This window comes from Triticum aestivum, chromosome 7D (assembly GCF_018294505.1).
Source record: "Triticum aestivum cultivar Chinese Spring chromosome 7D, IWGSC CS RefSeq v2.1, whole genome shotgun sequence".
NCBI lineage: Eukaryota > Viridiplantae > Streptophyta > Magnoliopsida > Poales > Poaceae > Triticum > Triticum aestivum.
This window is the reverse complement of record NC_057814.1, coordinates 441,987,321-441,999,726: the sequence shown is the minus strand read 5'-3', so window position 1 is coordinate 441,999,726 and position 12,406 is coordinate 441,987,321. Positions and strand designations below refer to the sequence as shown.

The 12,406-nt window shown below is 43.6% G+C and overlaps 1 protein-coding gene across 1 annotated transcript; it reads right to left on the bottom strand.

Moving 5' to 3' along the window:
* Positions 1–6,770: 6,770 nt before the first annotated feature.
* Positions 6,771–11,895, bottom strand: LOC123165543 (protein ENHANCED DISEASE RESISTANCE 4). Its single transcript, XM_044583211.1, has 5 exons — positions 11,250–11,895; positions 8,298–10,344; positions 8,127–8,187; positions 7,807–8,030; positions 6,771–7,136 (listed from the first exon to the last, which is right to left on the bottom strand). Exons 1-5 carry the CDS (start codon positions 11,410–11,412, stop codon positions 7,082–7,084), a joined length of 2,550 nt encoding a protein of 849 aa, XP_044439146.1. The 5' UTR covers positions 11,413–11,895; the 3' UTR covers positions 6,771–7,081.
* Between the last annotated feature and the right edge of the window lie 511 nt (positions 11,896–12,406).

The following is a 12,406-nucleotide window of genomic DNA, read 5'->3' as shown; positions in this document are numbered from 1 at the left end:
AACACCGTTTTGTTGAGGAGTATTAGGAACGGTGTAATGTCTAACAATGCCTTCAGACTTGCAATAATTCTTAAATTTCTTAGAATAGAATTCCATACCATTTTCGGTGCGAAGTATCTTTACCTTCTTTTCAGTTTGTCTTTCGATCATAATCTTCCACTCCTTAAAATGCTTTATATTTATGCTTCAAGAAATAAGGTCAAACTTTTCTCGAATAATCATCAATAATAGTCAGCATGTAACTTACACCACCTAGTGACTTCTTGCGAGATGGTCCCCATAAATCAGAATGCACATAATCAAGAATACCTTCGGTTGTATGAGTCGAAGTGTTGAACTTCACCCTCTTGTTCTTGCCGAAGATACAATGCTCACAAAATTTCAATTTACCAGGTTCATATCCATCAAGAAGACCTCTCTTATTTAACACTGCCAAACAAAGTTCACTCATATGTCCAAGACGCATATGCCAAAGGTTAGCAGCATCACAATCAGAATTCTTTGAAATAGCTGGAGTAGCGTTACCTGAAACGGTAGAACCTCGAAGGTAATAAATACCACTAGTCGAACTTAAGTCACCTTTCATCACAACAAGGGAGCCTTTGGTGACCTTCAAAACACTATCTCCACCTGAATACTTGTACCCCTTTGCATCAAGGGCACTAACAGAGATAAGATTTCTCTTCATCTTCGGAATATACCGAACATCTGTCAAAGTTCTGATTGTGCCATCAAACATCTTGATTCGAACGGAACCTATGCCTTCAATCTTGCATGGTAAATTATCAAAAGCCAAAACGGAACCAGCAGAAGTAGTGGAATCAAAAGTATTAAACCAATCTCTATGTGGACACATATGAAAAGTGCATGCGGTGTCAAGTACCCACTCATCATTGGTCTCAGCACATCCAGCAATAACGACAAGAGCATCATCGGAACTATCATCACGAGCAACGTTAGTAGAACTTTCACCTTGTTTGCTACCTTTCCTCTTTTCTTTATTCTGCAACTTGAAACACTCTGAGATGTCATGCCCGTCTCTCTTGCAATATCTGCAATACTTCTTGTCTCTGGATTGCGACCGGCCCCTGTAGCCATTCTTACTTTTGCCTCTGTTTCCATTATTGGAGTTCTTCTCCTTTGTCCTGCCACGAACAGATAATCCCTCGGCTTGGGATGAACTTGAACCATCATGAGGCACCATTAATTTCATCTTCTCCTTAGAGTTCAAAGCTTCATAAACTTCATTACGTGTGAGAGTATCACGACTGTATAATATGGTGTCTCTAAAATTGGTATAAGAACTTGGCAGTGAACAAAGTAACATTAAAGAAGTATCTTCCTCTTCATACTTAACCTCCATTGCAGCTAGATCAGATATGATCTTTAAACTCTGAAATATGATTCAAAACATTACCTCCCTCGGGTAACCTGTGCAGGAATAATTTTTGCTTCAGATGCATCTTGCTGGTAAGATCTTTTGTCATGCAAATGCCTTCCAGCTTTAACCATAGAGCGGCGGCAGTTTTCTCGCTCAAAACTGCCTGCAAAATATTATTATGCAAATGGAGTTGAATTTGTGACAAAGCCTTACAATCAATTCTTTTCTCCTCATCAGTCTAGTCCTGAATTCTATTCTTCCCAAAACTATCCAGTGCTTCATCGTAGTCGGACTGTGCCAACAACGCCCGCATCTTGACTTGCCATAAGGTAAACCTTGTGTCACGATCCAGCAGCGAAAGATCGTACTTCATGGATGCCATGAGTCGATAAATCTGTGTACAAAAAGTAGTACAAGCCGGTAAAAAAATCCTTGATAGAATTAATTTGCGGAGCAAAGAACAAAAAAGATAGCACCTGGTAGCTCTTCGTGTGGATGTAGCGGCAGACGAACGCAGAACAAAAACTGAACTAGCACAGCCTCACGTCACGTGAAGTAGCAACAACGGTAGCACTTTTCAACTAGATCTCAAAACTTGTGCTAATGTATCTCTTCACGTGGATAGTACTCAACTAGTACTCGTAGATGAAATTGATTTGGCCTCTGACTCCATGCGATGAAGCAACAGCCGGTAGATCGCTTGCTGCCAAATACCTTGGGACTTGGATCCTTGCACTGCTCGACCTCGGACGTGGATCTCTGCGGTGGCGTGCGCAGCGGAAAGTTTTCTGTCTTTGGAACGACAGGTCGTCTGCAACGAAAATCCAGTCGGTCTCGGCGATTCGGGACGGTGGCGGCGGAACAGACCGCAACCCTAACGCTGGTCTCAAATCTCGTATCTGTAAACTTGGCTCTGTATACCACTTGTTAGATAAAACGAGATAAAACGAGACACGAGAGACATGGATTTTTATGTGGAAACCCTTGCGGGAGACAACCACGGACGCACGAAGGCGCAATCACTATGATGGATGAGTATTACAAGCACGAGAGGACAGACCGTCTTAGGTGCGACTACATAAGGTATATAAAAGGGCAATACATGAGAGTCCTTGGAGGACAAGTAAACGAGTTGTACTCGTACGCGTCGATACCAACGCAAAGGCCCACACCGTATGTACTACATCTAGTCCAATACGGTATAGTATGGCTCACAATTTCATACAACTGAAGGTATTCATGATTATGTTCATTCTGATTTATGGGGACCATCTCGCAGAAAGTCACTAGGTGGTGCTAGTTACATGCTGACTATTATTGATGATTATTCGAGAAAAGTTTGGCCTTATTTCTTGAAGCATAAATATGAAGCATTCTCAGTTTTGAAGGAGTGGAAGATTATGATTGAGAGACAAACTGAAAAGAAGGTAAAGTTACTTCGCACTGATAATGGTATGAAATTCTGTTCTAAGAAATTTAAGAATTATTGCAAGTCTGAAGGCATTGTCAGACATTACACCGATCCTTATACTCCTCAACAAAACAGTGTTGCTGAGCGTATGAACAGAACCATTATTTCCAGAGCCCGTCGCATGTTGTCCAATGCAGGTTTGCATATGCGTTTTTGGGCTGAGGCCGCTTCCACTGCTTGTTATCTTATTAACCGTTCACCATCTATTGCTCTTAATAAAAAAACTCCAATTTAGGTATGGTCTGGTTCGCCTGCTGATTATTCACAGTTGAGAGTTTTTGGTTGCACTGGTTATGCCCATGTTGATAATGGAAAGTTGGAGCCTAGGGCTGTTAAGTGCATCTTTCTTGGTTATAAGTCTGGTGTTAAAGGTTTTAAATTGTGGAATCCTGAAACCCAGAAGGTTGTTATTAGCAGCAATGTTATCTTTAATGAATCTGCTATGTTACATGATGTTTCATCTACTAATGTTCCCGTTGAGAGTGAACAACAGCCTATTGTTCAGGAGCCTACTGTTCAGGTGGAGCACGTTATTGATTCAGGTGATACTTCTGGTAATGAAATTGTTGATGAAGATGATGAACCCGTCGTTAATGATGATCATGTCACTCCCACTCCAAATCAGCCTATTGTTCCACCCAGTTGGAATCTTGCTCGTGACAGAGTTAGGCGGGGTATTAATAAACCTGACAGGTTAATTGAAGAGTGCAATATTGTTTCTTTTGCTTTATCTGTTGTAGAAGAAATTGAAGGTAATGCTGAGCCTTCTTCATATTCCGAGGCTATTATTTCTGGTGATAGTAATAAGTGGATGACCGCTATGCATGATGAGATGGAATCACTTGAAAAGAATGGCACTTGGGATTTAGTAAAATTACCTAGAGAGAAGAAACCTATTCGTTGCAAGTGGGTTTTCAAGAGGAAAGAAGGTGTTTCTCCTAATGATGAGACAAGATATAAAGCAAGGTTAGTTGCTAAATGTTACAGTCAGATTCCAGGTATTGACTATAACGAAGTATTTTCTCCTGTTGTGAAGCATAGCTCTATTCGCACTTTACTCAGTATTGTTGCCATGCATGATTTTGAGCTTGAACAATTGGATGTTAAAACTGCATTCTTACATGGAGAATTAGAGGAGGATATTTATATGGAACAACCTGAAGGTTATGTTATTCCTGGAAAAGAAAAGCTTGTCTGTAAGTTAAAGAAATCTCTTTATGGATTGAAACAATCCCCTAGACAGTGGTACAATAGATTTGACACCTTTATGCTCTCTCAAGGTTTCAAAAGGTCTAATTATGATAGTTGTGTCTATTTGAAAACTGTCAATGGTTCAACTATTTATTTGCTCCTTTATGTTGATGATATGCTAATTGCTGCAAAGAATATGTCAGATATTGATGAACTAAAGAAGCAATTGAGTAATGAATTTGAGATGAAGGATTTGGGTGCAGCAAAGAAAATACTTGGCATGGAAATATCCAGAGATAGAAAGTCTGGAAAAGTATATCTAAGTCAGAAGGGATATATTGATAAAGTTCTTCATCGTTTTAATATGCATAATGCCAAGCCAGTAAGTACTCCGTTAGCTGCACACTTCAAATTATCATCAGCTTTATGTCCTAAGTCAGATGCAGATATTGAGTACATGTCTAGAGTTCCCTATTCGAGTGCAGTTGGTTCACTTATGTATGCCATGGTTTGTTCTCGTCCGGATTTATCTTATGCATTGAGTGTTGTCAGTAGATACATGGCTAATCCTGGAAAAGAGAAGTGGAGAGTAGTTCATGTAGTCGCACCTCAAACGGTCTGTCGTCTCGTGCTTGTAATACTCCTCCTCATAGTGATTGCGCCTTCGTGCGTCCGTGGTTTTCTGCCGTAAGGGTTTTCACATAAAAATCCGTGTCTCTCGTGTCTCGTTTATTTCTCGTTATTATCTAACAAGTGGTATCAGAGATCGAGGGGAGAAAGGTTTTCCCTAGTCGTCTTGCGAGAGGGGAAATTGCATGAATGCTTCCTAATGACACACATTTCTATGGACTAGTACTTTCGAAATGAAGACTCAAAACATGTGCTCAAGGATGTTAGGTATGTGCAAAAGGTTCGGAGAAATCTCAATTCGCTTGGCGAACTTCATGGTAATGGTTATGTCTACAAGGTGCAGAGGAACGAGTATACAATGGTGATCAAGGAGAACAAGAAGCTTGTGACGAAGGGCAAGAGGACGAAGAACACCCCATACAAGGTGTGGGTAAGCATCATTGAAGCTGGAGGTGAGGAACCATTGGTGGCGATGTTATCAATCAAGGGCAATCAAGTTTGGGGCAAGGGCTTTGTCAGACGGCTCATCCGGGTGAGCAAAAAAGAGAAAACCCAAGTCTAATCATACACAGGTGTTCGAGCGAAGATAATAGCTTCAATATGGTGAAGGACATATTCGCCAAGATGGAGTGTTGAAATTAGTGCCGATTATGCGTATGGGGCTACAACTAGACTTAGAGTATGATGAGGGTTAGGTTCAAACACGTGTTACTCGGGCTTATTGTTATATGAAGGCACTGCAATGTAGTCAAATAGACTAGACAAAGTTGATAGGATGGACATGAGATCACGAAGGGATGGTTTTGGGCGCACTTGGTAGGGGTGCCGGGCCGACCATGGTGGGACGGTTGATATGTGTCCTGACCTTGGCGGGCTTGTCATCGATCTGTGTTATGTAGATTTAGTACATAGTAGGAGCGCCCACATGCCCTCGGGTTGCAGCCCTAGTGATATAGTCAATCTTCGGTGAACCTAGAGAGTAAATATCGTCTTTGATAAAAAAAAAATTGACTTGGTCTCTGATGACTTTTTCTATAATGATCTGATCGCATAAATTCTAACAAGGTAGAAGAAGTGTGGATATTCGACGCGTTCACATGGCTTGTGTCTGAGCTTAGTTTAACTCAATTATGACCGCATGAGGCGGCAATAGAGGAGGAGTGTGTGCACCAATCCCTTCCTCATGCTCCGACGGGATGTAGAAGAAAGTTCCTTGTATGCTGATGGAACTCTCTTTCACTTCTCATTTGGGATTAAACTCCTACTCATGTCATGACGCCACAAATGACAGAACTCCCTACTGGACGCTCACTACGGCGAATTGTCGCCCGAACGCACAGTTGAGCAAACCAGCGAGAGCAAGTGGATCGGCCCATCTAGCTTCGGTTTTGGGAAAATTGGTAAAAAAACATCTTGGAACCTTATCCTTTTTTGTTTATTTCCTTTTCCTGTTTTCATTTATTTTTTGAATTTTCACAGATTTCAAAAAATCTTCAAATATTTGAAAAACTACTCCCTCCGTCTGGAAATACTTGTCAGAGAAATGTATGTATCTAGACGTACTTTAGTTCCAGATACATCCATTTATCAATTTCTCTGACAAGTATTTCCGGACGGAGGAAGTATCTGTCGTTACAAACAACATTTAAAATTTGAAAATGTTCACAAATTTGAAACTATTCATGTTTTCAAAAAATGTTGGCAAATTTCAAAAAAAATTTGCGTTTGCAGAAAACTATTAAAAATTGCCATTTCCAACAATAGATCGCGTTTTCAAAATAATGTTTGAAAATTCAAAAATTTGTGTGAATCACGCTAGAGTAGGCACGCATTGAACCGTGCTACAGCACCTCACGCACTGTAGCGGCCGCGCTGCAGTCGGCCGATGGGCTGGCCCAGTCGCGGCGCCAGTTTGACGCAAAGATGGGCCTCAAGCCTATTTAAATTTCAACAGAGAGGACGGACGCGTGAGAGAGTCGCAAGGGATTCCGATGGCGACGTCGGCGGATGAAGAGGATGGACGCTGGAGGCGGCGGCGGAAGAAGTCACCGCCGGTGGCTGGCGAGAGTATAGCGGCAAAAAGAGACGAGCAGCAGGTAAAGCAAACCGCAGCGCATAACTTCACATTGAGCTTTTTTTTTCAGACAACCATCAGTTTCAGGGTCATCACAGAGATCATCGATTACATATATCTACTATAGATGGCTAGATAGGCGGAACAACTGCAACCAGCAAAAGCATCACACACCACACACACATCATAGCTACGTAGGAGAAGCAGAGCTTGCAAAATGATTTAATGCATAGTCCACAATGTGGGCTATCGACTGATCTCCAGAACCATGATATCCCCAGTTCCGGCGCGGCGAAGTTGCCCAGATCCTGAGGCCAATCCTGACCCATCTTTCTCAGTGGATGGTCCTTGGGGGTCGCATGCCGAAACCGCGCTTCATCTTCTCAACACTGTTTGTGTAAAGAAACTTTGAGTAGAGGGTCAAGTATGGCAGATATTCTAAGAGTCTAGACCATGTCAGTACTAAATCAATACCATGGTAGATTTTTATTTATTTTTAACAATGTATACCATGGTAGATATTCTAGACACGGTAGAACAAATAGGTCGCAGTGAATTGACATCTTAAACAAGGACATAATTCGCACGGTGATAAGCATAATAAGCATAGCATCTAAATCGATGTTCCCAAGTTACAACCAGTAGTTAGCACATGGATAACAAGAGACGGCGTGAAATGGGAGGGAAGCATCCCAAAACCTACAATCTACCTGTCTTTAACTACCACTCAATTGTAGAACTATACCTGTATCTATCGTCGACTGTATGATTAGAAGATAACAGCACTTTACATAAATCGTGAAGCTTTTCTTACCATATTGCCTGCCGAAGAACACATAGCACATACTAAAAGAATACCAAACTATCAAAAAAAAAATCTGACAGCCGTACTAAGATGGTCATAATAGCAAGATTTATGTGCTGGTACATCGGCTTGTTAAAGGAGCATGAGCATGTTACATATTACTATAGCAGTACAAAATGGTTGCAGCATTGCTCATCAGAACTTATAACTGTAAACTGAAATGGAAAGATTTGAAGTCGGTATAAATTACTTACGTCGGTGCAAGTTTGCCAAGACAATAAAGTTCTTCACCAGAGACATCATCATACACTTTACCAGACATCTCAACCTTATATGATCTGTCAGGAGATTCTGAGAGACCACGGCCCACGAGTAAGTCGAAATCTTTCTGGTGAAGTTCTCTCCCATTGATAAATATACCAGTATTTCCACCAGCGCAGTTCTTGGGCATAGGATAATTTAGTTGTGGAATGAACGGCTGCAACATGGAAATCCAGTTAAAAACTTGGATCAAGATATGGCAGGGTAAGACAAGCATATTAACCCCCCTCCCAAAAAAAAAAACACTTCTTACAGGTATCATGCCAAGGCAGGATTGACCCATCACACCCCAGAACCCTGCACGGTAATCATACCTAGACAAAGATACAAGGAAAATGTCAAATGGCAATGATGCTAAAGGGTTATAATTTGGATCACTACAGCAGTATCCATAGAAACTTAGATGAATAAAGGTGTAACTTACCAGTATTCACCAGGATAGATTGGTCCAGCAATCTTCTCAGCCTTCTTGACAGCACGATCGGAGATGGGATAGCCATTAATGAATACCTTTGCTCTGCCATTGCCCACTCCATTGTTGATTTTAAAACTCTTCTTCATGAGATTGGTAAAGAATGAATCACCCGTTTTCGTGACAATAGGGCGATCTACATGTTGAGCCCCAACACCGGGATCTTGACTGCAGTCCAGATCCTCGTACTCATCATCTGACAAGCTCATCACACTCACCACACGTACATCTTTTATAGTGTTGTGTCTACAAGTTTCGGTTAATACTGTCTTCTCATGCTCAGACCGGGTACTTCTGCTTCCTTTTCCTGATCCATTAACCACCCTCTCAGATGGTGAATGTGCAAAATGATGCTGAAGAGGTAAACTTGGAACACGGCTAACAACTTGGGCTTCAACGGGCAGATCACTAGACCTAGGGGTGCCCCTCTGTGAATTAGATCTCGCAAGATTATTCTCATCTTCAAAAATGCTAGAAGACAATGATATACCTTGCACCTTTTCTGCGTCACTTGAGTTTGAGTGCAGATCTCTTTCTCGAGAGCAATGACTCCCTGCAGAAAAGCTGTAAAGCGGAAGCAGTCTCTCATCAGTAGCAGAGTATGCATTGCTTCCTTGGACATCACTGGAGTTATTTCTACTAGCAGCAGACACGTGTGAAATTGGCGAAGGCGCTGAAACATCAAGCCTGCTTCCATCAAGCTTGACCACGATCACATGAGAGCATGACCCACAACGTAGCTTGTACTCATCCTTCCCAGGCAAGGGGCACTTCTTGGGAAGTTGCAGCACTTCATAACAGTTGTAGCATATGGTAAACGGGGCTCCGCAGGCAATCGGTTCACATGTTTGCGGAGGCTTCTTGCTCAGGTTGCCCCTCATGTGACCGCGGTGCATCGAAGCATTGATGCCTCTCGAATTGTTATTTTGCATGCCAAACATCACAGAACCGTTAACCGGGTACGCCCCAGGATATGGCACCCTGTGATGATTGAAACCCATCGGAGCCCCCTGAACAGGCAAGAACTCACGGTGATGACAATGCAGGCAAGAGCAAGCAGGCTGGTGGTAGAAACCGCCATGGTGGTAAGAGACGAGAGGGTCATGATTATGCTGTCCAAAGAAATAACTGTCATAATTCCTCCATGGATACTGGCCAACAGGATAGCAAGGAGCCCCCATGTGTGTGGCAGGCTCTCTATATCCACGTAGATCTTGATGTGTGGGGACTGAAGCATAAGCATGCGGAACGCCAGGATTTTGCCCACTCAAGGATGGTGAGCACTGAGAACCGTTCCGCTGTAACTGAGACGAGCCGTGCCGCAACCGACTCAGCAGTTCATGAGGACTGTACGAGCTCGAGGCATCCACCACTCTACCTGTGGAGGCGCCTACACTGGGCTTCTCCGTGATTTCGCAGGATCTCTGCACCTGATCCCTCAGCTCATCAAGCATCCGTAAAAGCTCGGCGCGGTCTTTCTCAAGTCCACTGACACTGCTAGGACCGTCCATATTCCTCCCGTCTGCGCACTGAGTACCATTTGCATCTCCAAAGCTTGACTTCATCTGGTGTTCACCATGATAAGCATTAGGAGGAATGGTGTCGACTACAGAGATATGAGATCTGTCACTTGGTCTCACGGGTTGCTTTACTTCTCCTTTCTCCTCATTCCGTATGCGCCGGTACTTGGCTTCCCGAATCTCCGTGCTGTCATCTCTAAGAGTGGCCTCAAACATCAAGGTGCTTGGCTCTCTTGGGATTTGGTCATCACCAGAACTACATCTGGAATCTCTGTGTTCTGGCATCATTCTTTGGGTTACTAATCTCTCTTCGGGAGTAGCTTGGACTCTCTGAGAGTTTTCTTCTGAGATAGTTTCAAAATTAGCTTCAGATACTGGTTCCTTCTTCTCTGGCGAACTCTCCAACACTTCAAGGTACTTCACATGTACAACGTCAGTTTTGTCCAAACAAGTAGTCTCGGGTGCTGAGTGCTTTTTTGCTGTAAAATTGCACAGAGAAAAGAAATATGTTAATTCTATACTTCCCTGTCACGAATTTGACATAAAATTTAGCATAAGTAATCGAGAAATGGAAGATTTCATAGGTGTAAATTTTTGTCAATGGTGGTCCTCAAGACAACGTGCAACACAGTTTTTCTCATAACAGCACTGCATTTGGGCTCAATTGTTTGCGCGCCTAATAACAACATATAAAAATGTGATGGGAATTTAAGTGGAAACAATGGACCCAACAGAGTTTAGTGTCCGATTCCGTTCCGCGCATTCGATTTCATTCAAGACTGAGTCAATCAAAATGAGATGTTTCTGCTCCTACAATCTAGAAATTTTCAGACCAGACAAAACTTTTCAACCAAATATTCTTACAGTAAAACACTTGTCATTTAGAAACAAGAAAATGTCACCGCATTCCCCACAAGTTCTGGAGATTCAGATAATTGGTCAAGATTTTAAAGGGAAGCTTCTGCCAACAGGTTGAGAATCAGAGGTTTCGCACATTTCAGGAAAAAATGAGATAAGTTCAGCGAAAACACTAATTGGAGCGAGGGGAAACAAGGAAGAGAAAAGAAAATATTTTGCAATGTGCAAAACAAAAACAGAAGAAAACTTGAAAAAAGCTGCAGATGTGGGATCTTTATATACTGGAAAGCAAACAATAATTCATCTAGAGTTTTTTACTTGGATTTATCTAGAGTTGAGCAAACAAAAAGTAAGAAGTAGAGTTGAACGAATTTAATCCGAACAGAGAAACAGGTCGTGAACACTGAAATGCGGCAGAAACATATACTCCTACTGAATAACATCAGCCGCCTGTGATAACAACAGAAACATAACACAATGTAGAACATGGAGGCAAGATAAAAAGAGAGGGAGCAAAGGAAGAGACCTTGGAGAGTGGCGCCGCATCCGCCGCAGACGTAGACGGAGTAGTTGGGCAGCTCCGGCAAGAACTTCTCGCACTTGGGGCACCGCACCACCCGCACCTGCTGCTCGGCCGCCGCCGCCGCCGCCGCGGAACACGAAGCACCCGACCCCTCCGACCCCTCCATAGACGACGGAGTGAGTGATTGCTTCAACCCTCACCCGCCGACGCCAATGCCCGGGCTCCAAGAAGCGAGAACCCCGAGGAACTGGCCAGAACAATGGCCGGAGCCCAAGAAGGCCAACGGCAAGGCGCCAAGAGCAGGGCAGACCGGTGGAGGAACCAAGAAGGAGAGAGAGAGTTCAAGAGAGTTGGAGCAGAGCTCAGCTCGCCGGGGAGAAGTGGAAAAGGCCAGGCCTGGTGCTCTGGTCCAAGCCAGGGAACAGGCGGAAGAGGCCGAGGTCCAGGCAATCATAAGCTTCCATCTATCGCGCTCGCTCCCCTGCGTCGGTCGGCGCCGCCCAGCTGAGCTGAAGCTGAGCAAAGCCGCGCCTCGCCTTTGCCCGCCTTGCGCTTTGGCTGCTTTCGCTCGATGCCTTTTGCTCTCTCTCTCTCGTCTCCTTCTCGGGGCTGCCGCTGCTGTGGGAGATAAAGCTAGCTGGTCGTGAGAAATAAAGTAAAGAGTGAGGGGATGGGGTCACGGGGATGGGGAGAGAATAATATTGTTCTTTTGCGGGAGAGGATCGAGCAGCTCCTCCTCCAGCTGCATGGAACTTTGGTGGTAGTAGGAGTAGCACAGCTCTTTTGTTTTCCTCACGTTTATCCGGACAAAACAGCGTCTAGCTCGTTTGTTGCTCTCTGAATGTCCAAAGCCCGAGCCTCGAGGGCACCTAAGCCTAGATCATGCTCCGACAGCATATCTTGTACTCCCTCCGTAAACTAATATAAGAGTGTTTAGATCACTAGGCGAAACCAATTCCCAGGGTGTGACGGGCGGTGTGGGGTACATATTCACCGCGGCATGCTGATCCGCGATTACTAGCGATTTCAACTTCATGTTCCCGAGTTGCAGAGAACAATCCGAACTGAGGCAATCTTTCCGGATTCGCTCCGCCTTACAACCTTGCTTCCCATTGTCATTGCCATTGTAGCACGTGTGTGGCCCAGCCCATAAGGGCCAT